This window comes from Aethalodelphis obliquidens, unplaced genomic scaffold, assembly GCF_003676395.1.
Source record: "Aethalodelphis obliquidens isolate GAN/ISIS:26980383/991018 unplaced genomic scaffold, ASM367639v1 scaffold7, whole genome shotgun sequence".
NCBI lineage: Eukaryota > Metazoa > Chordata > Mammalia > Artiodactyla > Delphinidae > Aethalodelphis > Aethalodelphis obliquidens.
In genome coordinates, this window is record NW_020837951.1 from 56,806,815 (window position 1) to 56,831,273 (window position 24,459).

Consider the following 24,459-nt stretch of genomic DNA (forward strand, 5'->3'; position numbering starts at 1 on the left):
TTCTGTTATTTTTTCTTTTTTTTTTCATCTAAAATGCCTTTTTTTTTTTTTTTTTTTTTTTTTTTTTCAGTACACGGGCCTCTCACTGCCGTTGCCTCTCCCATTTAGGAGCACAGGCTCCAGACGAGCAGGCTCAGCGGCCATGGCTCACGGGCCCAACCGCTCCGCGGCATGTGGGATCTTCCCGGACCAGGGCACGAACCCATGTCCCCTGCATCGGCAGGCGGACTCTCAACCACTGCGCCACCAGGGAAGCCCTAGAATGCCTTTTAGAGAGATAATAGAACATCTGGATCTCTTTTCAATACTGCTTAGCATTTGTGTTCCATTTTCCTTCTTTTTTGATCTTTTCTTCTGTGTTCTGTACAATCTCTGGGCTCCATCTTCCAGTTGCTAATTTGATCTTCAGTGGGATCCTTTTCAGAATTCAGCACATCTTAATTTTTTTTTCTTTGCAATAATATTTTTAATTTTAGAACTGGTGGTTGTTACTGTTTGTGTTTTTCAATTGATGGGATCTATTTGGGAATCTCTATCATAACACGTGCTGCATCTCTTTTAAACTCGTCTTCTGTTTCCCCTTACCTGATTCCTTAGGCCAGCTATTCTTCTATTTATTAATTATAGTATCTCTTGTTCATGGCATTGTTTTCCTTCAAGTGTTTGTGATTTTTAAAGTATATGATTGTATCTTATCTTGGGTGCACTATTTTTTTCCTTAGCCCAAACGAGAATTCACTTGTCCTATTGGCAAATGATAGGTCAGGTCACAGGACTCGGATTCAGATCGGATCAGATTACTTCACCTGCTGATGAAGAGTGGGGGCAGGTGGGCCATGGGGCTGGCCTGACAGTGGGTCCCTTGTCTTTTAATTATTTGCTTCCACTCTTGACATTGGCCTTGCCAGAACTGCCTCCTCAGAGAAACCTACTAATAGTTTGTTGCTGGGGCTCTCCTCCCTGAAATTAAGTGCTCTCTTTTTTGTTAGTCAGTGCTGTTATGGTTTCATTATTTTTCCTATCTCTATTTATTTAGGGTTTGGGGCTGGTGGATTTGTAGCAGGGGCTGAGGCCACCATCTTGATCCAGTCAGTTCATTACATTTCTTTAAAGCCTTCTTCCCTATGTTACCCCCAAGCATACCTGATTGCACTGGTCATTCTAGTTTCGTATAGCATTTTGTTTCTACTTTTTTCATAGTACTTAATTCTATTGTAACATTCTAGGAAGTGGCTTATATGTCCTAATCTTTGCCCTATTGAATTAAATTCCGCAGCCCAGCAGTATAGGTGTTAAATTGCCATAGTTGCTTTAGCCAGGGTAGAGGACTATTGGTTTAGTAGCAAGCAAGTGAAACTGGGGTTTGGAAGTACTATGTAGACTGTAATACAGCATACGGAATGGCTCCCCTACTAAGTTTTGTGGAGTTCTCCATCTCTGCAAGAACCTATTAGATGTTTAAGCCAAACTTCTCAACTCTGTGAATAAACATCTTCCAAAGCATTGCATTACAAGAGTCTTCAGGTTGACTTTCTAAGGATACTGGTTTTATCCTTAGAAATGGCTACCTCTGGTCTTCCTGGGAAAGGAGGCACTTCCCTTACTAGATTCCAAGGAGTGAGTTATTAGTAGGCTTAAATGTATTCTTTCTGTCTCCTTCCCTCTTTCTGGAGAACTTCTGTTTATTGAGGAAGTTAATGGTAGAAGAGGCTGGGAGTTACCAGTTCATTAATTAGCTAAGTCATAGTACTCTTTCTTACTCTTAATCCTATTTAATTGGTAAAACAGGAAACAATTTCTCCTTTCATACATCTGTCAATATCTGAACTTATTCAAACACTGACCTCTTTGTGGTGTGATTAGGCTCTTAAAAGATTATCTGATTATGCCTGGGGTTCCTGATATGAGGTCTTTCTATTATATCTGTCATCATATTTCAAATGGTTGGAATTGACAAAAAGATACTGGTAAACCAAGAATTACCAGGAATGTATTGAAACTGATACCAAGAATTACCAAAGAGATATCAAGATGTTAAATAATGCTTTTGTTCGTATTGTAATGGGTCTTTTTTCAGTTCTATGGGAAGGTGAATCAAAATGGCATGAAATAAAAGACTGCAAGACTGGTTAGGAGGCCACTACTACACTGGGCAAGACAACATGGACAGAGATGGTGAAAGTTGGTATAGATGGGTAGGTGAGATCAGAGTAAGATTAAGGTGCAGAATCTATTAAGGTGCAGACTGAAGATGCTGATCAGATGTGAGGGCAAAGAAGAGTTAGAAGTTTTCTCCACATTGATTCTTACAGGTCTGTTGATAAAACATTACAGTCCTCAAAAGGCATTGAGTATAAGTACCTTTTTTGTCCCAGGAAGGAAAATGTACCTATAAAAGAAGAATATTTGCATCATCATTTGATCAGATTGCAGACTTACTTTATCCTTAGGAATGAAAAGTTGAGCTTTTTGATCACTCTGTTTCTTCTGCTTTCTGAACCTGACCCTGTGTTGTTCTACAACTATTTTTTTCCTAACCTTCAAGTATTAGTTCACAAATCTTGCATTTAGTGAAGCTGTTTGATTTTTTTCCCATCTCTCATAACAAATGTACTGATAATGTTTAGGGCTAATTGTATGCAATTTAACTTTCATATTGTGGCAATTATTATTGCAGTTTTTATTTCCATTCTTTCTTCCCCAGGCATAGTCAGCTATAGATATTCAACAAAATTATGCCCTTTGGGGTGATTTTCCATTTCCTCACTTTGGGAGGCATATTTTTGTTTCAGTCATGAAGGTTTCAGATTTGGATTATTAAACACTTGAGCCTGCAGTTTCCACATCGGACCATTTAACACTTTACGTTTCCTTGTAAATGGAAACGTGAGCCCAGCTGTGTGCTCTTTGGGTTTTTTTTTTTTTTTTTTGCGGTACGCGGGCCTCTCACTGCTGTGGCCTCTCCCGTTGTGGAGCGCAGGCTCCGGACGCGCAGGCTCAGCGGCCATGGCTCACGGTCCCAGCCGCTCTGCGGCACGTGGGATCCTCCCGGACCAGGGAATGAACCCGTGTCCCCTGCATCGGCAGGCGGACTCTCAACCACTGCGCCACCAGGGAAGCCCCTCTTTGGGTATTTCTGAAGACCTCGTCTAACTTAGGAGAGTATGTGCCTGTCTGTCAAACCCATAGTCTATCTCTTGATGTACAGAAAGGCCTAGCATGCAGAAGGTAAAAGAGAAGAAGCTTCAGCATTCATGGGTGATTTACAGCAGCACCCGGGGGGCGCTTCCTCAGCTCTGTGCCTGGAGAAGCATGTGCAAAAGGGCTTGGCTTTCCTTACCACAAGGAGTATTTCAGCATGTGTCTGGTAGCATGCGGCTGTAGCTGTGTGTTTCCTTGAAGGTACGCAGCTTATGTTGTCACAGTCACTCTCACCATTAGGGGCCCTGGAGGTCAGGCCTTGTTGATGTAATCAGTTTTTTTACTCTCTAATAGCTATTATGCTGTGAAGTGTGGAAATTGGCTGAGTTAACCGAGTTTGAATTGATGCTCTTCTTTGTTTTAACCCTCCAGAAATGCATGTTCTGCAGGCACCGGGTTAAGAAGGTCTCTGGAGCCTGCATCCAGTGTTCCTACGGCCGATGCCCAGCCTCATTCCACGTCACGTGTGCTCATGCTGCTGGGGTGCTGATGGAGCCTGACGATTGGCCGTATGTGGTGAACATCACGTGCTTTCGACATAAAGTCAACCCAAATGTGGTAAGGCCTGCTCTCCCTTTACCGATGCCAAGACTGCATATGAATCCCTTCCTGCACACCTCCCAGGGCTAGCATGTTCTACTCTGTAATGTTACTCATTGATGATGTGTCTAGACTGTGAGTTTCTTGAGGGCAGGTATTATACATTATTATTTACTAGTATTTGCCCAAGACCCATCAGTGTCTGGCACATGCTAGATGCAATAAATATTTATTGAGTTGAATGAGTGAATGAACAGATGAATGGATAAAACTCTTTATGCCTGTTCTGGTTTGGGGTTTGTCTACAGGACTGCTGAGTATGCTTGTACAGGTTGTGTCCTGCACATCTCTGGGATGAGGGGGAGAGCATTTCTGGGAAGAGACTGATGTGAAAGCGTCTCCTGAGATCCTGCAGTGTTTAATCCAGACACCTGTACACTCTGGCCTTAGGGGTTTATTTAATCCCTTCTAGAGAAAACAAAGAGCAGCAACACAGTAAAGGGAGGGAGAGGGTGATCACAAATGTTTGGGGACTTGCTGTCTGAGATGGGATAAGTTAGGGGCAGCATAGAGGCCGGGAGGAGTGAGGACACGCTCAGAAAAGCAGAAATGCAGAAGAGAAGTTCAGAGGGCAGCGTTTTCTGCCTTTTCCATTTCACTCAGGACTGAACCTATTTCTGGGAAAAGAGCGTTTGCAACTAACTAACATGTGAATTTAATTGTAATTCCGTTTACCTGTCCTTGGTGAATGGAGTCTTTCCTCTGTTTCAAAGGCTTAGAATCATTAAGACAGTACAGAGGTAGTTGCTATGCCTTTGTTAGCTTTCTTGTTCACCATCGTTGTTTTTGGCTGCCAGTGAGGACTCTAAAGCATCCTATCGACCCTCAGCTTTGCTAACGTGCTGCCCCTTGTTATCCCTGGGAAGCTTGGCCACAGAGTATTTGCAGACTAACATGCTTGTCCCATGTCTCTAATCAACGTCCTGTGAGCAGCCTGCCAAGTCGTCGGTATGGGCTTGGGGAGCCATGACGCATACACAGCAGATCTCTCGGCTTTTTGATGATTCTGGCAACTTCCATTGGTGTCTTGAGAGATGCTTGATGTTTGTGGTTGGAACTCTGTGTGGATGCATGCGAATGTGCAAATGTAGAAAATGACATCACCAACTGTCACATCTATTTTAAAGTCATTTTCCATACTTTTCCATTGTTTTAGGTCTCAAGTTACATATTCATTCATGCTTTTTCCTTAGTTTCTTGAGTTGATGGGCTCTTGCTAAGAATAGTATATGAAAACACTTTAGCAGCTTAAAAAAATTACACTAATAACACATTGCATTATGTGGCGCTTTGCCATTTACAGTGAAGTCATTAGCATTACCTCATTAGATGACACATGTGAATACATTTTGAGATGTGAACGAGGTCATGGCCTCTGGAGTCAGAGTTGTTGGTGTTCACACTTAGATTCTGCCAGTAACACATGTGCAGTCTTGTGCAAGTTCTTCTCTCTGAGTCTCAGCTTCCTTGTCTACAATGGCATGCCTACCTTACCATGTGGTTTTCAATCTACCGGACACTGTAAGCCCTCAGAAAATGAAAGTTGTACTACTGCTTTCTCGTTTTGCTACTTCTGCTGCTGTTGCTGCTACAATCCTACATGAACTGGGCCACATGAGTAATATTATCCCTGCTTCAAGGATAAGAAGCTCAAGTTCAGAGAGGTTCAGTTTTTTGGCCAAATAGATTCAGTTAATGAGCGACAGGTGCTGGAATGTAAATGTCTTTTCAGCCCCTACTTTACTATTTGTTGAATTCCAAACCCCAAACCCCCAGTGGTGCTAGAGGTGTTCATCTAAACCCTTGCTTGGGATCATACATTCCCCTTTTAATATTCCAGAGCTCTGTGGTTACTGATGATTATATTGAAGTTGCTATTAAAGAGATCCAGGTGTTCAATCAGGACCTCATTCCTCTTAACTCTGATGTGTGGCTCAGTCAGGTCTATGTTACCAATGTGTTTCATAAATGATGATGAAAAGGAAAATATTTGACTTTGAGGTGATTTAGAAACTGCTCTCCCCTACAGATTACTTTAAGCTTGGTATACTTTGTAAAGGGTAGGGAAAAGATCATATAATTTACATTACATGTGGCAGGTTTTCCTTATGAGGAAAACATTTTAGTGATCGTAAATTGCATTTGCAAAGCTCTCTAGGGGGAAGCATTATGAACACTGGATTTCTAAAATACATTCCTGTTAGCTAATACTTATCCATTATTCTTTAATTAGACTTCAAGTATAGATTCCTCCCCAAAATGTTTGACAACTAACTAGAGGGAATTCATAGAATCTGGCAACTTTGGCTAAGAGCATTGTGATTACCCTTACTGTGTTAAGTGTCCTTTCCTTTTTCAAGCATAAAAAAATTGAACTTCACTCAGGTATCTCTCTTTGTGTAAACTGTGAGTGCCAGGGGACACACTCCCAAGAGTCGGAAGTATAGTTTGTCTATGTTCTTAACCATGCCTTGATTGTTTGGGAGTAATGGGTAATCACTGAATCATAGTGGAAAAAACTCTGAGATAAATTTCAGGCTAACTTGGCGAGCGAACCCAGGCATTTTAGAGAGTAGAGGATGCCTGTACAATTTAGGTGAAATGAAGTATAAAGTTACAGTTACTTCAGTATTCCATTTATACTTACTTTAGAGTTTTTGTTTCCCTTTTTTTGCTTCTTCCATTATTTGCTTTTTTGCATCCAAAAGGACCATTTTAAAGTAAATTCTACTCCTTTAATGCCATAAATTATTTAAAATATACTAGCTTATTCAGTGTTGTTGAGCTTTGGGTGTAAAGTCATTCTGGATAATGGTATAAAAATTTTGTCTGATTTATTATAATGCACTTTTCCAGTAGACAGTAATCATACTCTGTAATTAGAATGATAGCATTTGGAAAAATAGGTAGCTTTCAAATTCTTAAAGTAGAAAGGAGCATATTACAGAAAGTGTTCAGCTAATTCTTGTTAATCTCAATTTTAGTTCGCAGTTTTCAGTGTTTTTGTCAAACATATTTTTTGACTGGCACCTTACTTTCTTTCAAATGTGAGGTTTTATTCGTGTGTGCATGTCTGTGTGCACATGTGTTCAGGTGTGTAGTGTTGTGGTACTTGACCATCCTTTGCCATGAGCCACTGTGACCTCTTTTCTGGCTCTATTTCTGAAGGTTCCATTGGATGTATTCCTAACCCACTTACGTGCATGTTGCACAGATGTTTATAAGGAAAAGACGGAGAACACAATAAATAGTAAAATGGTTTTGAACCTGGGAGCCTTGAAAACATTTCTTCTCCAGAGCAAACAATGAGCTGCTCATAAATTATATACTTCCTGCAAAGTATAGCCACAACTGGGCCATGTCCTCACACCTGAGTAAACTAGAGAGGTGTCCAATGGAAGAGATGCCTGAATAACGAAGGGCAACAGAACTGAGGAAGATGGAATGCACAGATTTCTTTTTCAAGCAAATTACTTCAATAAACCTTCATATTAGATTTATAGTGTTTGTTCCATATATGCAATGTTGGAGCTCCAGAATCGCTTGTAGTTTATGCATTAATACACTGTAAGGAACAAGGCTTATCTAATATAGAATCTTATACAAGGTACATCATTTTCATCTTAATACTCTCTCCTATCAAAGACATTTGAGAAATTTATTTCCTTTATAATTTTCTAAGTTGTGGCTATAAGCAGGGAGACAGACACCTATTCAAAAAAGAGGAAGAACTTGAAGTAAACATCTTAGTGGTCAATTTTTTTCCTGCTATTTTGTGTACCTTTTCTTCAATTTTTTTCGATTATTTTAACTAGATCATTATATTAACTAATTTAACCAGTGTTTTATCTTTTAAACTAGTACTCAGCCTTCCATAGAGGCTGCTTGGTATAAATTTGTTGAAATAACTCGCTAATGCTAGGGAATGAGCTTAGTGGACAGAAGAGAGCTAGTGTTTATTGAGCATCTTTTATGTCATGTGTGTGTTAGATATTTTACATGGGCACCTTATTTCCAGGCAGTGTTCTTGGTGTGGGCAATGGAAAGTAGTGGTCATGTTGGCTTCTGTATGCCCCCCTCCCCCACCCACTCTGAAAGTTTCTCTTGTTATTCTGCCCCTTTAGCTTGCCTTCATGTTCTATTCTAGCACTCATCTTTGTAATAGAACTTGAGTTCTTGCTCAGCACTTACTGACTTCTTTCCCCACCTGTGTCTTCAGGCCAGCTGTCCAGACAAGCTTTAGCACAACTCCTTCCCTGCTGGCACTATGCGTGGCTCAGGACAGGAGGGACACCCGCATTGCCCAGGATCTGGTGAAGGGCTTATAGCAAGGCAGCTCTTCTGGTTAATCTATGCTTACATAATTAACCTTTGGGTGGTAATGGGGTGAGTATACCTGTCATCACTAACAATAAAACCTTTCCTTGGTGTGCAGAAACAACTATCACCTTGCCAGCATGTGGAGCAATGGACGATCAAGGCCCCTAAATTCTAAACCCTAGAATATTGTATAGTGTATTGTACTTTCAGTATCAGTTATTGAGAAAACACCAAGTGACCAAAAAAAAAACCATTAAGAAATCAGTAACACTTTTATATGAATTCATTAATTATAAAAAGGGTCTGCAGTGTTTCAGGTTGATTATGGATTGATAGGGAGAGACCCCAAATACTCATTCCCACTATAAATCCCCACTGACCATTTTGAGCATCATTATGGGTTCTAGCCTTTTAGAGATCCAACAGGTACCAGTTGACTGTAATTTTCTTCTTGGTGCTTCTGTCACACTTTGACCATGTGGTTTCAAAACCAGGCACTGTGACATGGAACCAGGCTCTTAGCTGCCATGCTCTATTCCATAATAAGGTAGGCTAAATAAAGATATGAATAAAATGTTTTGGGAGTGCTTGGAAGGAAGTCACTAATTCTATCGGGGGCAGCCAGGTAGAATTCACAGAGGAGGTAACATTTGTGCTGGTTCTAAACAGAGTTTGAGTTTGCTGAGAGTTTGAGTTGACGTGTTGACCCTGTCGGAGCCAGGCAAACTCGCTGGCATCAGAATGCCACACTGAAAGCAAACTAAACTCTCACTTGTGATCAGTTCTCAGTTATCCAGTTGTCTCTTGATTCAAACTGTAGTTTGAATCCATCAGTGTTTTTTCTTTTCTTTTTCTTTTCCCTCCTTTCGTTTGGAGCTCCATTCCATGGCTTGACTCTGTCCCCTTCTAGTTTCTCTTCCCTGCTTTTAAGAAAGAGAACCAGGATTTAGCTAACACTCATCTAGCAATGATCTGAATGGTGCCACTTCCACAGTCCTCTTCCTGCCCCCCAGATCTGCGTGTCTTTGTGTTTAACTGACAGTGTTTGGTGGTGGTTGTTTTTCCTATAACAATTTGGATATTGCTAACTCCCTTTCTGTTCAGTCAGTAAAGTTTGCTATGACCAGATAACAAGCTCTTCTTAGACTTGCGCATAATAATCTGGTATTTGTATATGATTTGTTTCTTGTGTGTAAATTATTTTTGAAATGCCCTTCTGAATTTGTACTGTTATTGAAAAGCAGAGAGAGTTCTGACCAAAGCAAATGTCTGGAGTAAAAAGTTCTTAGCAAGGGTTCAAACAAACAAACAAACAATACGGTGATTCAAGGATGAATCTGATCAATCTTTCTAAATCATACATACATTTGAAAAAAGAAATCCCTTACACTTTTATCAGTAGGAGTGTTTTGTTGAGATCTCAATCCATGTATCCTAGATGACAGAAAGTTAAGGCCAGGGCTTCCCTGGTGGTGCAGTGGTTGAGAGTCCGCCTGCCGATGTAGGGGACACGGGTTCGTGTCCCGGTCCGGGAAGATCCCACATGCTGCGGAGCAGCTGGGCCTGTGAGCCGTGGCCATTGAGCCTGCGCGTCTGGAGCCTGTGCTCCGCAAAGGGAGAGGCCACAACATTGAGAGGCCCGCGTACCGCAAAAAAAAAAAAAAAGAAAGTTAAGGCCAGATTTGCCTGGGAGGAGAAATATTTAACACAGACATTTTAGAATATTTACAATTGGAGCCCATTTTTCCCTTGTTCACTCTGTCAGGTAGAACCAGTGAAGACAGTGTTTTTCTTAATTATATCAAGAAAATTAAATACATCCCACTTCAGACTTCTGTACTCTATTAATAACCCTCATTTGAATTTCCTGCTCCTCCTTCTATAGACATTTCCAGGGGAAGGGCGAGGCCAATGATCATGGAGCTTTTCTCCCCCAGGCTTCCAGTCAGTAGAACAAGGGCTTCAGAGAATCTGTAGCACATCCTCGGTCCCTGGAGTCCCATTGTTATTGCCTTCATAGCTAGTGTAGTTAGAGAGACCCAGGGAATCTCTCTGAGGGCCATCCTACCTTCTGCTGGGCCTGGCTGTGGGGCATAGAGGAAAAGTTCTACTGACACTGACACTCTCCCCACAAGCTCCCTGCAGTGACCTCATGGTCCTAGGCCAGAGGCTTTTTGTCTCCGTTGAGCCATCTTTAGATTACCCTTCTGTCCCTCCCCATTTTCCAGCTCCTTTTCAAAGTCTGGCCACTTGGTAAGGGTCTTTGTGCCAGTCCCAGCTCAGACACCAACTGCAGAGATTCCAGACCCATTTCTGATGCTAATTAAAGTGTTTCAAGGAATTTTTGAACTTGTGGGAAGAGATAACAGATGCCTCCATTGCAGATTCCAATTTTAATTCAGTCAAGGATACAGAAACTAATGAGAATGGGGAGACCATGCAGGCAGAGAAAGGCCAAATGCCTTGGTATGCCACCTCTCCTGCACACTGTTCCCTAGTGGGCTACCCAGTTGTGGCAGTATCTGCATGGGGTTGGCTGCTGCTGGGTCTGAATCAAAACTGTATTTTGCTAGCATATGTCAATAGTTGCTCTATATGAAGGGTTTACATTCCCATTCTGGAAGAATGTACTGTTAACAGTCTGGGTCTTTCCATTTAAGGAAAAATTTGCAAGCAACTGGCTCTGGAATCAGACTTCTGGTCAGCAAAGACACATCGTCATCTGGGGGCAGAAAGCAGAGTGGGTTTCCAGGGGCTCAGAACAATATCTCTGCCTTTAAGTACAGCATTTCTCTAGACCCTGATTTCTTAGCCTTTATCCTTTAATCTGGTTGGGTAAAAAAACATTATTTCAAATGCTTCCCGGAAATATCCAAATGCATTTGAAAAATGTTAGGACATAGGCTGTGTGGGACGCCTTGTTTATTTTGCAAATAGACAGCACTTGCTCCTAAGGGCCTGAAGAGCCCCTGAAATAACTCTGAAGCCACGTTGGCTACTGAGGCCTTAAGTGTTTTTGACGTGAGTGTTAGCAATCACCCTCTTTGGAGCCTTGATTTCCAGGAGCTCTCTTGTTCGACAGCCTTGGCTGTCTTCCTGTCTCTCAAAATGCAGAATAAGGTAGCTTTATAGGAAGGAGAATTTTGCCTGAACTTTTTTCAGCCTTTGTAAAACTGCAAATTGATCCCAATTTAAACAAGAAAATTTCATGGAAAAAATCTGCATCTTGGTACAGGTGTTTGGTTTTTATCACTAAAGCAGACTCATCAGAAGCCCCAGGAGAAACTTGTCAGTGTTGTATTTCCTGCTTGGCCCTGTTATTCCCACTCCCTGCCCCGAAGTGCATCATGGAACCAGGGACCAGTCAGCAGACCTACCGCAGAGGGGCCAACTGCAGGAAGGAATGGTTACATGGGACGGTTGATACTTGGCAACTTCAAGGACCACATGTACTGAGGAAAATCAAGTCTTCCACTCTAACAACCACTTATGTGGCTACGTTTTTTAGCATAGGTAAGATGTGTTTCTATGTGAAACACTTGCTCAGTTTTTCACAGAATTAATATTTCTCAGTTCCCAGGAAATTTTAAGCTTTTCAGAAATTTATACGCCTTTTTAAAAAAAGTAATTAAGGCTTGCGTTATTGTCTGATAGCTTGTTACGAAAATTAAGTAGTGATACTAAATCCCGTATTTTAACATTGGTATTACAGTCAAGCACCATGGATACAGTAGAGAAATATAAATGGAATGTGCCTCAACAGCAAAGGGTATTTGACATTCCAACATCTTGTAAAGCATGAGAGGCAGATATTCAATTCCTTCATTTAAAAAACAGTAATTAGGTGCCATGGTCGTAATGAAATCCATAGATACTGACAAAATGTAATGAGAGTATAATTTTATGAGACTATTAACTGCAAGCAATAGAAAAGACACTTAAATGAGGTAAGTTCCAAGGTTTCTATCTAAAAGTCTAGGTCTATGTTCTGTGTCCACTTTCAGCAAACATGATGTATAAAACTCTGAATTAACTAGAAAGGCCTCTTGAGGTCTCTTGGCAGGAAGTAGCCAGGCAGCCTGGGGCTACTTCCCCCCTTTCCACAGAGTGTTGGTAGCCATCTTGGGCTCTGACACATTTCTCACGTGTAAATAAATACTTCTTTCCGGGTATAAAAGGGATGGTTTCTTGACCATTCCTTATCTGAAGTTGGCTTGTTTTCACCGTGAGGTTTCATGCATCCTCCCTGTCTTCTTGTCCCACACTGGGTATAGTGGGTCAGTGAAATTATAGAGTAGTATCTGAAGGAACATAAGAAATTCCGGTTTCTACATCTTTCAATGAAACATTCTTTTAATTTTTCTTTCAGCCATTACTGGGCTGACCTGTCACTCGGAAGCTTTTTCTTGGGGCAGGAGGGAGGGAGAAGTGAAAACCCTCTTCTTTGTGGGCATCGGATACGCTCATGGGTTATTTTCCATTTCGTTTGTCTTTCCTTGAGAATTAGGTAGGCCTTTTAGTTAATTTTGTCCCCCTTTTCTCATATATTTCTCAGGAATTAGAAGAAAATTAAAAATTTGCAAACCCTTATATATTAAACAACTTTTAACTATACCTTAAAGTGTGTTGTCATGTATCTTTATCATGTATTTTGAGAAAAGAAGAGCATCCTTAATAGATGCAAAGAAGTAACTTTTGTCAAGGCTGCAGAGCCCAGAGAGATTAAAAGGAGGGCTACAAGGCACGGGGCTGGAAAGGAGGGGCTGCTCCAGAGCCGCTCAGTCCTTCCCCTGCCCTTCCTGCCTCCACTGGAACCCCACACAGCTGTCTTTCAAGCACAGTTCTGGGCACATAGATGCATTTAATTAACACTTGATAGACTGACAGATGGATATTAGGCTTGCTTGCTTAATAGTGGATGTTAAAGACTGTGGATTTGTCCTCTTTGATTAACATTGGTGAGCCAGTGAGGCAGAATCTGCACTGTTCCCGCTGTTGTGATGGGCAGTAGAAAGCTTTTGGTTGACTTCTCTGCCACTGCTCCTTTGGCTGTTTCTCCTGAAATTTCAAACGAAGCTTAGGAAGCTTGCACTTGTTCATTCTCAATCTCTATCTCTCTGTCTCTCTCTACCTCTCCCTCCCCTCTTTCTCTCTGATGCTCATGTAAGTAGTGTGCCTTTGTAGAATCAGAATTGCCTGTCCCACCCTGATTTTCTCTCCTGTTCAAGGTGACTTCCCCCTTTTGTTGAGAGCAGCATATCAAGGTAGATGAGGTAAATTAATAATAGCTAATATTGGTTTAGTGCCTTTTAAAGTTTATTGAATGCTTTCATAAGTATTGGGTTGGCCAAAAAAGGTTCGTTCAGTTTTTTCCTTAAGATGCCTCTAGTAGCACTTAGTTGTCTTTAACTTCATTTGAAACAATTTTGTTAGATTGTATTGTGACAGCTATCGTATCAGCGTACATTTAAAAAAAACTTATCAAAATTGGTGAATTTTTGTGCAGCCATTTTAATATTGAAGATGGAAGGAAAAAAGCAACATTTTTGGCATATTATGCTTTATTATTTCACGAAAGGTAAAAACGCAACTGAAATGCAAAAAAAGATTTGTGCAGTCTATGGAGAAGGTTCTGTGACTGATCAAACGTGTCAGAAGTGGTTTGAGAGGTTTCGTGCTGGAGATTTCTCACTGGGTGATGCTCCACGGTTAGGTAGACCAGTTGAAGTTGATAGTGATCAAATCGAGGCATTAATTGAGAACAATCAACGTTATACTACGCGGGAGACAGCCAACATACTCAAAATATCCAACTCAAGCATTGAAAATCATTTGCACCAGCTTGGTTCTGTTCATTGCTTTGATGTTTGGGTTCCACATAAGTTAAGCAAAAGAACCTTCTTGACTGTATTTCCGCCTGTGATTCTCTACTTAAACGTAACAAAAACATTCTGTTTTTAAAACAAATTGTGACGGGTGATCAAAACTGGATACTGTACAATAATGTGGAATGGAAGAGATCGTGGGGCAAGTGAAATGAACCACCACCAACTACACCAAAGGCCTGTCTTTATCCAGAGAAGGTGATGTTGTGTATATGGTGGGATTGGAAGGGAGTCCTCTATTATGATGAGCTCATTCCTGAAAACCAAACGATTAATTACAACAAGTACTGCTCCCAATTAGACCAGCTGAAAGCAGCACTCCACGAAAAGCATCCAGAATTAGTCAACAGAAAACGCATAATCTTTCATCAGAATAGCGCAAGCCTGCATGTTTCTTTAATGACCAGGCAAAAACTATTACAGCTTGGCTGGGAAGTTCTGATTCGTCTGCCGTATTCACCAGACGTTGCACCTTCGGATTTCCATTTATTTCAGTCTTCACAAAATTCTCTTAATGGAAAAAATTTCAGTTCCCTGGAAGACTGTAAAAGGTGCCTGGAACAGTTATTTGCTCAAAAAGATAAAAAGTATTGGGAAGGTGGAATTATGAAGCTGCCTGAAAAATGGTGGAAGATAGTGGAACAAAATGGTGAATACATTGTTCAATAAAATTCTTGGTGAAAATGAAAAAATGTGTCTTTTATTTTTACTTAAAAACCGAAGGAACATTTTGGCCAACCCAATAGTACATTGTCTCATTTGGTCCACTTAGTAACCCTCTGTTGCAGGTGTTCTAATTGTATCTATTTTACAGATGATGAAAAGGAACTTCAGAGAGGTTCAGTAGTCATTAAAGTTACAGAACCTCCCTTTCTTCAAAGTCAGAGCACATGGTGTGTCATTTAGATGGTGCTGATTTGGCTTCACTTTTCCAGTTTGAGACCATGCCTTGAATTAGTTTACCTGGTTTTATTATTTACCTGGGCTTCCTTCTTGGTGACACAGAAAAACTGTTAAGTCCTTTAATTAGTCTGTTTTGCTTTGGGCCACCTTGTTAAGAAAATCTTTGCATCTATTTTAGCTATTTTTAACCCATTCACCTGCTGTAATTGAGATTCAAAAATCCTTATGGGTTGGAATACCATATAGTAATGCCCCATGTCCCTTGCTTCTCTCTGTTGAAAATGTCCCATCTGAGGCAATTTTTAAAAATTGCATTACCTTATAAATGAATGAATGAATGCTTTTCCTCCTCATTTCCCCTAAATTGTAATTCATTCCAGCATTGTTTGTATATTTTAGGTTCTTTGCATTTTTACACAAATTAAAAAATCGGCTTGTTGATTTCTAAACACACACACAACTGGTGTGAATGACTGAGATTTTGTTGAATCTATAGGGTCCCCGCCCCCATTTTACTGTTACTACCCAAGAGGCCTGAAGAGCATCTGAAATATAAAAGCCCAAAGCAGAGCTTCTAGTGCCAGGCATCCAGGGACTCACATGTTCTCTTACAAGTAATGAGATTGGAAATGAGTTAGCAGGAGCTCACATCAGGTTTTTCCTGTCTGCTCTTTATGAAGTATGTTTGCTGAAAACTATTCAGAATAGAAAGCAGGTGGTGCCTACCTGTTGAGAGTTTCCTACATTAACACAGTGAAGCATCTGAAGATGCTTCTCCCATCCCAGTCCCCTTCACTTAGCTCCTGAATAAGACCAACCACCTCTGACGTGAGCTAATAACTCACATGGAACAGAATTCATTTTTTTTCTTCTCAGTATCTTCTGCAGCCTGTTAGTTATACTTCTGTAGGCGTTACATTGAAAAAGACCTTAAATCTGCTGGGAAACTGCTTACCACCATTTCCCACTGTATTATATGTTTGTACTTAAAAACCCACAAGAAATCAAGTACACGTGAACAAACAGACATGTCGAAAATTAAATAATTGTGACATTTTTATGAGCCTGCATGTGCATTTGTGCTCTAAGAGCAATTGTTTCTTCATGAAGCCCCAGGGGTTTAGGTTTTTCTGGGTAAAACATTTTTACCTAGCTCTCGTAATTTTATAAAGAAAGCTTTCATTATTACAAGGCAAATTTAGATGAGTGATTTTTGCTGCATAAGTTTGGTAAAAGAATAATAGTTTGTATTAATTTATTCACTCTAATACCTCTAGGATTTTTTAATAAAATGGATACCTTGAAAAAAATACAATAATATCTCAGTTTATTAATTCATAGAAATTACGGAGAAATAATAAAGTTGAGAAGGCAAAAGGGTTATTGGATATACATGGAAATGTGCTTTTTGGCCTGTTCACTGGATAAGTTGCTTAGCTTTTTCCTTCAACTCTCCAGCCTTGCTGAATGAATGATGGATGTACCTGTGAGCCTCTACCTATACTATCGTATTTGGATTTGCACCCTTTATTAACATCATTATTACAGATGGAGAATCCACTCAGGGATTTTCCTAAGATGACATCTCTACCCATGACTCATCTCATCAGATGGTGGGTGATTCTCCTTCAGGGTATGAATGCACATCAGCCTTCACACGTCCGATACATCTTGCAGAGCATAGAAATATTCCTTCCTCTACCAGACAGAACTCCTCTCTGAGCCCTCACTTTAGAGGTCAAGTTTGAACTAAACTCCTCTCTGTTCTCTGTCAGAAAGTCACTGGGCAGAAATGATATTTGAGGATGCAGTACATATTCCAATCTCAGTGCTCAAGTTAGATTCCTGTTTCAGTTTACGTCACCCCAAAATTACCCACTTTAGCCTCTATAACTTCACCCTTCACAGAGGTGCCTTCATTGAGTTTCATTTCATTACTATGTCCATTTATTGACAGTATGTACAAGCACCAGACATAAATAACATTGTTGTGATTTTTACAAAGACTGTTGTTACCAGGCTGAGTGCTGTTCCTTTAAATGTTCCTGGTGATAAAATCTTTTTAACAATTTAGTGTCAAGAAAAATTTGTCTGTTAGAGCATGAGGGAAAATATAGCAATTTTCTTTCTAAATTCCAGCTAGAATTTAACAGTTCTGTCAGTTTTGAGCATAAGCAAAGGTGGCATTAGCAGTTCCTGTGACTCTGTCCACAATAGAAATCACATTACCATTGTAAGAGAGATCTCAAAATATTACTATGCCCATTGTAACTTTTTTTTTATACAGCCGGTTCTTATAAGTTATCTATTATTATTATATTTTTATACAACAGGTTCTTATTAGTCATCCATTTTATACACGTCAGTGTGTACATGTCAATCCCAATCTCCCAGTTCATCACACCACCAACTTCACCCCCTGCTGCTTTCCCCCCTTGGTGTCCATACGTTTGTTCTATACATCTGTATCTCAATTTCTGCCCTGCAAACCGGTTCATCTGTACCATTTTTCTAGGTTCCACATATATGCGTTAATATACGATATTTGTTTTTCTCTTTCTGACTTACTTCACTCTGTATGACAGTCTCTAGATCCATCCACGTCTCAACAAGTGACCCGATTTCATTCATTTTTATGGCTGAGTAATATTCCATTGTATATATGCACCACAACTTCTTTATCCATTCATCACTCGATGGGCATTTAGGTTGCTTCCATGACCTGGCTATTGTAAATAGGGCTGCAATAAACACTGGGGTGCATGTGTCTTTCTGAATTATGGTTTTCTCTGGGTATATGCCCAGCAGTGGCATTGCTGGATCATATGGTAATTCTATTTTTAGTTTTTTAAGGAACCTCCCTACTGTTCTCCATAGTGGCTATATCAATTTACATTCCCAACACCAACAGTGCAAGAGGGTTTCCTTTTCTGCACACCCTCTCAAGCATTTGTTGTTTGTAGATTTTCTGATGATGCCCATTCTAACTGGTGTGAGGTGATACCTCATTGTAGTTTTGATTTGCATTTCTCTAATAATTAGTGATGTTGAGCAGCTTTTCATGTGCTTCTTGGCCATCTGTATGTCTTCTTTGGAGAAATGTCTATTTAGGTCTTCTGCCCATTTTTGGTTTGGGTTTTTTAATATTGAGCTGCATGAGCTGTTTATATATTTTGGAGATTAATCCTTTTCTGTTGATTCGTTTGCAAATATTTTCTCCCATTCTGAGGGCTGTCTTTTCGTCTTGTTTATGGTTTCCTTTGTGGTGCAAAAGCTTTTAAGTTTCATTAGGTCCCATTTGTTTATTTTTGTTTTTATTTCCATTAGTCTAGGAGGTGGATCTAAAAAGATCCTGCTGTGATTTATTTCAAAGAGTGTTCTTTCTATGTTTTCCTCTAAGAGTTTTATAGTGTCCAGTCTTACATTTAGGTCCCTAATCCATTTTGAGTTTATGTTTGTGTATTGTGTTAGGGAGTGTTCTAATTTCATTCTTTTACATGTAGCTGTCCAGTTTTCCCAGCACCACTTATTGAGAGACTGTCTTTTCTCCATTGTATATCCTTGCCTCCTTTGTCATAGATTAGTTGACTATAGGTGCATGGGTTTATCTCTGGGCTTTTATCTTCTTCCATTGATCTATATTTCTGTGTTTGTGGCAGTACCATACTGTCTTGATTACTGTAGTTTTGTAGTATAGTCTGAAGTCAGGAAGTCTGATTCCTCCACCTCTGGTTTTTTCCCTCAAGACTGCTTTGGCTGTTCGGGGTTTTTTGTGTCTCCATACAAATTTTAAGATTTTTTGTTCTAGTTCCGTAAAAACTGCCATTGGTAATTTGATAGGGATTGCATTGAATCTGTAGATTGCTTTGGGTAGTATAGTCATTTTCACAATATTGATTCTTCCAATCCAAAAACATGGTACATCTCTCCATCTGTTTGTATCATCTTTAATTTCTTTCATCAGTGTCTTATAGTTTTCTGCATACAGGTCTTTTGTCTCCCTAGGTAGGTTTATTCCTAGGTATTTTATTCTTTTTGTTGCAGTGGTAAATGGGAGTGTTTCCTTAATTTCTCTTTCAGATTTTTCATCATTAGTATATAGGAATGCCAGAGATTTCTGTGCGTTAATTTTGTATCCTGCTACTTTACCAAATTCATTGATTAGCTCTAGTAGTTTTCTGGTGGCATCTTTAGGATTCTCTATTTATAGTATCATGTCATCTGCAAACAGTGACAGTTTTACTTCTTCTTTTCCAATTTATATTCCTCTTATTTATTTTTCTTCTCTGATCACCGTGGGTAGGACTTCCAAAACTATGTGGAATAATAGTGGTGAGAGTGGACATCCTTGTCTTGTTCCTGATCTTAGAGGAAATGTTTTCAGTTTTTCACCATTGAGAATGATGTTTGCTGTGGGTTTGTCATATATGGCCTTTATTATGTTGAGGTGGGTTCCCTCTATGCCCGCTTTCTGGAGAGTTTTTGTTATAAATGGGTGTTGAATTTTGTCAAAAGCTTTTTCTGCATCTATTGAGATGATCATATGGTTTTTCTTCTTCAATTTGTTAATATGGTATATACATTGATTTGCATATATTGAAGAATCCTTGCATCCCTGGGGTAAATCCCACTTGATCATGGTGTATGGTCCTTTTCATGTTCTGTTGGATTCTGTTTGCTAGTATTTTGTTGAGGATTTTTGCATCTATATTCATCAGTGATACTGGTCTGTAATTTTCTTTTTTTGTAGGGTCTTTGTCTGGTTTTGGTATCAGGGTGATGGTAGCCTCATAGAATGAGTTTGGGAGTGTTCCTTCCTCTGCAATTTTTTGGAAGAGTTTGAGAAGGATGGGTGTTAGCTCTTCTCTAAATGATTGATAGAAGTCACCTGTGAAGCTGTCTGGTCCTGGACTTTTGTTTGTTGGAAGAATTTTAATCCCAGTTTCAATTTCATTACTTCTGATTGGTCTGTTCATATTTTCTATTTCTTCCTCGTTCAGTCTTGGAAGGTTATACCTTTCTAAGAATTTGTCCATTTCTTCCAGGTTGTCCATTTTATTGGCATACAGTTGCTTGTAGTAGTCTCTTAGGATGCTTTGTATTTCTGCGGTGTCTGTTGTAACTTCTCCATTTTCATATCTAATTTTATTGATTTGAGTCCTCTCCCTAATTTTCTTGATGAGTCTGGCTAATGGTTTATCAACGTTGTTTATCTTTTCAAAGAACCAGCTTTTAGTTTTATTGATCTTTGCTATTGTTTTCTTTGTTTCTATTTCATTTATTTCTGCTCTGATCTTTATGATTTCTTTCCTTCTGCTGACTTTGGGTTTTGTTTGTTTTTCTTTCTCTGGTTCCTTTAGGTGTAAGGTTAGATTGTTTATTTGAGATGTTTCTTGAGGTAGGCTTATATAGCTATAAACTTCCCTCTGAGAACTGCTTTTGCTACATCCCATAGGTTTTGGATCATCAAGTTTTCATTGTCATTTGTCTCTAGGTATTTTTTGATTTCCTCTTTGATTTCTTCAGTGATCTCTTGGTTATTTAGTAACGTATAGTTTAGCCTCCATGTGTTTGTGTTTTGTATGCTTTTTTCCCTGTAATTCATTTCTAATCTCATAGCGTTGTGGTCAGAAAAGATGCTTGATATGATTTCAATTTTCTTAAATTTACTGAGGCTTGATTTGTGACCCAAGATGTGATCTATCCTGGAGAATGTTTAATGTGCACTTGAGAAGAAAGTGTAATCTTCTGTTTTTGGATGGAATATTCTATAACTATCAATTAAATCTATCTGGTCAATTGTATCATTTAAAGCTTCTCTTTCCTTATTTTCACTTTGGATGATCTGTCCATTGCTGTAAGTGAGGTGTTAAAGTCCCCCACTATTATTTTGTTACTGTTGATGTCCTCTTTTATAGCTGTTAGCAGTTGCCTTATGTATTGAGGTGCTTCTGTGTTGGGTGCATATGTATTTATAATTATTATATCTTCTTCTTTGATTGATCCCTTGATCATTATGTAGTGTCCTTCCTTGTCCCTTGTAACATTCTTTAAAGTCTATTTTATCTGATATGAGTATTGCTACTCCAGCTTTCTTTGGATTTCCATTTGCATGGAATATCTTTTTCCATCCCCTCACTTTCAGTCTGTGTATGTCCCTTGGTCTGAAGTGGGTCTCTTGTAGACAGCATATATATGGGTCTTGTTTTTGTATGCATTCAGCAAGCCTGTGTCTTTTGGCTGGAGCATTTATTCCGTTCATGTTTAAGGTAATTATCGATATGTATGTTCCTATGACCATTTTCTTAATTGTTTTGGGTTTGTTTTTGCAGGTCCTTTTGTTCTTTTGTGTTTCCCACTTAGAGAAGTTCCTTTAGCATTTGTTGTAGAGCTGGTTTGGTAGTGCTGAATTCTCTTAGCTTTTGTTTGTCTGTAAAGCTTTTGATTTCTCCATCGAATCTGAATGAGATCCTTGCCAGGTAGAGTAATCTTGGTTGTAGGTTCTTCCATCACTTTAAGTATATCATGCCACTCCCTTCTGGCTTGTAGAGATTCTGCTGAGAAATCAGCTGTAAACCTTATGGGAGTGCCCTTGTATGTTATTTGTCCTTGTTCCCTTGCTGCTTTCAGTAATTTTTCTTTGCCTTTGATTTTTGCCAATTTGATTACTGTGTGTCTCTGCATGTTTCTCCTTGGGTTTATCCTCTGTGGGACTCTCTGTGCTTCCTGGACTTCGGTGGCTATTTCCTTTCCCATGTTAGGGAAGTTTTTGACTATAATCTCTTCAAATATTTTCTCGGGTCCTTTCTCTCTCTCTTCTCCTTCTGCGACCCCTATAGTGCGAATGTTATTGTGTTTAATGTTGTCCCAGAGGACTCTTAGGCTGTCTTCATTTCTTTTCCTTCTTTTTTCTTTATTCTGTTCCACAGCAGTGAGTTCCACCATTCTGTCTTCCAGTTCACTTGTCCGTTCTTCTGCCTCAGTTATTCTGCTATTGATTCCTTCTAGTGTAGTTTCCATTTCAGTTATTGTTTTGTTCATCTTTGTTTGTTTGTTCTTTAATTCTTCTAGGTCTCTGTTAAACATTTTTTGCATCTTCTCAATCTTTGCCTCCATTCTTTTTCCGAGGTCCTGGATCATCTTCACTATCATTATTCTGAATTTTTTTTCTGGAAGGTTGCCTATCTCCGCTTCATTTAGTTGTTTTTCTGGGGTTTTATCTTGTTCCTTCATCTGGTACATAACCCTGTGCCTTTTCATCTTGTCTATCTTTCTGTGAATGTGGTTTTTGTTCCACAGGCTGCTGGATTCCCATTGTAACTTTGAAATTAAGATATTAATAGTTGTTTGACCTGCCACTAGGTATTAATATTTAGTACATTATTAAAGAAGTATAGCTATTATACCACAAATTTGGTTTTTTCAATATAATTTTTTTGGGGGCGGAGGATAATCTTGTTTTATTTTATGGATTTAAAAACATTATTCTGAGTAGGGATCCACAGGCTCACAAGTTAACCAAGGGGGTCTATGGCAGCAAACATTCCGTTCTCAATGGCCTTCTGGGCACATGTGCATATGGGCTTCCTGGCTCCCTTAGTCTTGGTTCAGATGGTCAGAAGGCTGTGGTGATAATAATTAGAGAAATACAGTTGACTCTTGAACACCATGGCTTTGAACTGCACAGGTCCACTTACGCGTGGATTTTTTTCAAAAAATATAGTACCTGTATTTTCATTTTTTAGATCTTTAAATTAACTAAGTGTGGAGAAAATTTGTGTTTGATTAGAGTTCACAGTATGTGGCATCAAAAGAGTCCTGATTGCATTCAAACTGTTTCAGCTTCCTGCCCTTGGTTAAGTCATGTACTAGTTCTTTTGTTTTTGAGGCAGAGATAGTGCTATGCAGATATTTTCACTGTGAAGGGGATCAAGGTGCCCCTAACCCCTGTGTTCAAGGGTCAACTGTGTATAATGGAAGGTACACAGAAGTACATAAAGAATCAAATAGACAAAATTTCATTACCTAGCATTGTATATAGCTAACAGTTTAGTATATTATTTTCTTAGTACATTTAACCCTTGAACAAGATGGATTTAAACTGTGTGGGTCCACCTATATGTGGATTTTTTTCCCATAAATACATACTGAATTCTATACAATCCTTGATTGATTGAATCCATGCATATGGAGTGCCGACTGTAAAGTTATATGTGGGTTTTTAACTGTGCAAGGCCGGGGGGTGGTTGACGCCCCTAACTCTTGCATTTTTCAAGGGTCACTGTATTCTTTTTTCTAAGTTGTGTATGTGACAAACCACCCCAAAACTTAGTGGCTTAAAACAATGACAACTCTTAGCTGCTGATTCTGTAGGTCAGAAGTTAAGGCTGGGCTCAGTTGGGTGCTTCTTCTGTTTCAGGCTGGTTGCCTCATCTGTCTGTGGTGAGCTGCAGAACAGCTTGCCTTCTTTTGGCTGGGTTCTCTTATATGTGTAGGGCCTCAGCTTTGGTCAATATGGTCTCTAACCTGCCAGCAGGATAACTTGAATTTGTTCACATGACAGAATCTGGGGTCCCTAGGGAGACAGCGGAAGTGTGCAAGAGGCTTTGCATTTGCACACCGTTACTTCTGCGGTATTCTTTTGGTCAAAGCAGGCTAAGCCACAAGCCTAGCTCAGATTTGAGGGTTGGGGAAATAGACTCCAGCTGTAGAGGGGAGGAGCTGCAAACTCACATTTTCACGAATGTGGAAAGAGGAAGGTGCGAAGGTATGTGAGCATTTTTGCAATTTACTGCAGTGTGTATGCGTGTCATGTGTGTACACATAGGAAAACTGAGAGCATATGCAATTATACGTTCTGCACTTTTCATCTTCAGATAGGCTCCAAATCCAAGTTGCTAATTCAACTCTGTGATTATACTGGGGAGATTAAATGAAGTGCCTCAAAAGGTATGTAGAACAGAGGAGGTTCTAACTCAGTAAGTCAGTTAGAAAAGAAAGAAATGTAACTTCTCTGGGAACTGCTTGAATTCCATTAGTCTCACTTCCTGGTTAGTTTTATTTCTCCTCTGATTTCTTTCCACGTGTGTTCTCCTGGTTGATGATACCAAGGCACTTGTGGTGGGAGAGCATCTGCTTCTGGGCCCCACTTCAGCCTCTCACCAGCTCTGAGATCTTGGAAAAGTCACTTGACCTTGTACCTCAGTGACTTCATCTGTTTAATGAAAATAACAACTGCTTCACAGAGTTATTGGGAGAGTCTAATTAACTCACGTGTATGGACACGTGTTGGTAACATATCTGTGTTATGTGTACCAGTGACTCTTTGATGCTTTTGCGAAATGTCTGTAACATTTTCTTAGTTAACATTTTTTTTTTCACATCCCCAGAATTTTGAACTGGTTCTAGCTTTTCTTTAAGTCGTGTTTTTTCTTAAACCACTGTTGATTTCTGCTTAGTGCCTGTTAAAGAAAATGTGACTTTTACCAGCCTTAGCCTGTGCACCAATCTTAGAAAACCGTAGCCACTTCTATAATCTGATGGAGCCCCT

The 24,459-nt window shown here is 39.6% G+C and overlaps 1 protein-coding gene across 2 annotated transcripts in view; it reads left to right on the plus strand.

Moving 5' to 3' along the window:
- KDM4C (lysine demethylase 4C) overlaps positions 1 to 24,459 on the plus strand; it is a 400,366-nt gene that overhangs the window by 319,819 nt on the left and 56,088 nt on the right. For both annotated transcript variants that reach the window (XM_027105850.1, XM_027105851.1), the window contains exon 18: positions 3,574 to 3,759. In XM_027105850.1, the coding sequence (XP_026961651.1) occupies positions 3,574 to 3,759 (186 nt within the window). The remainder of the gene's footprint in view (positions 1 to 3,573; positions 3,760 to 24,459) is intronic.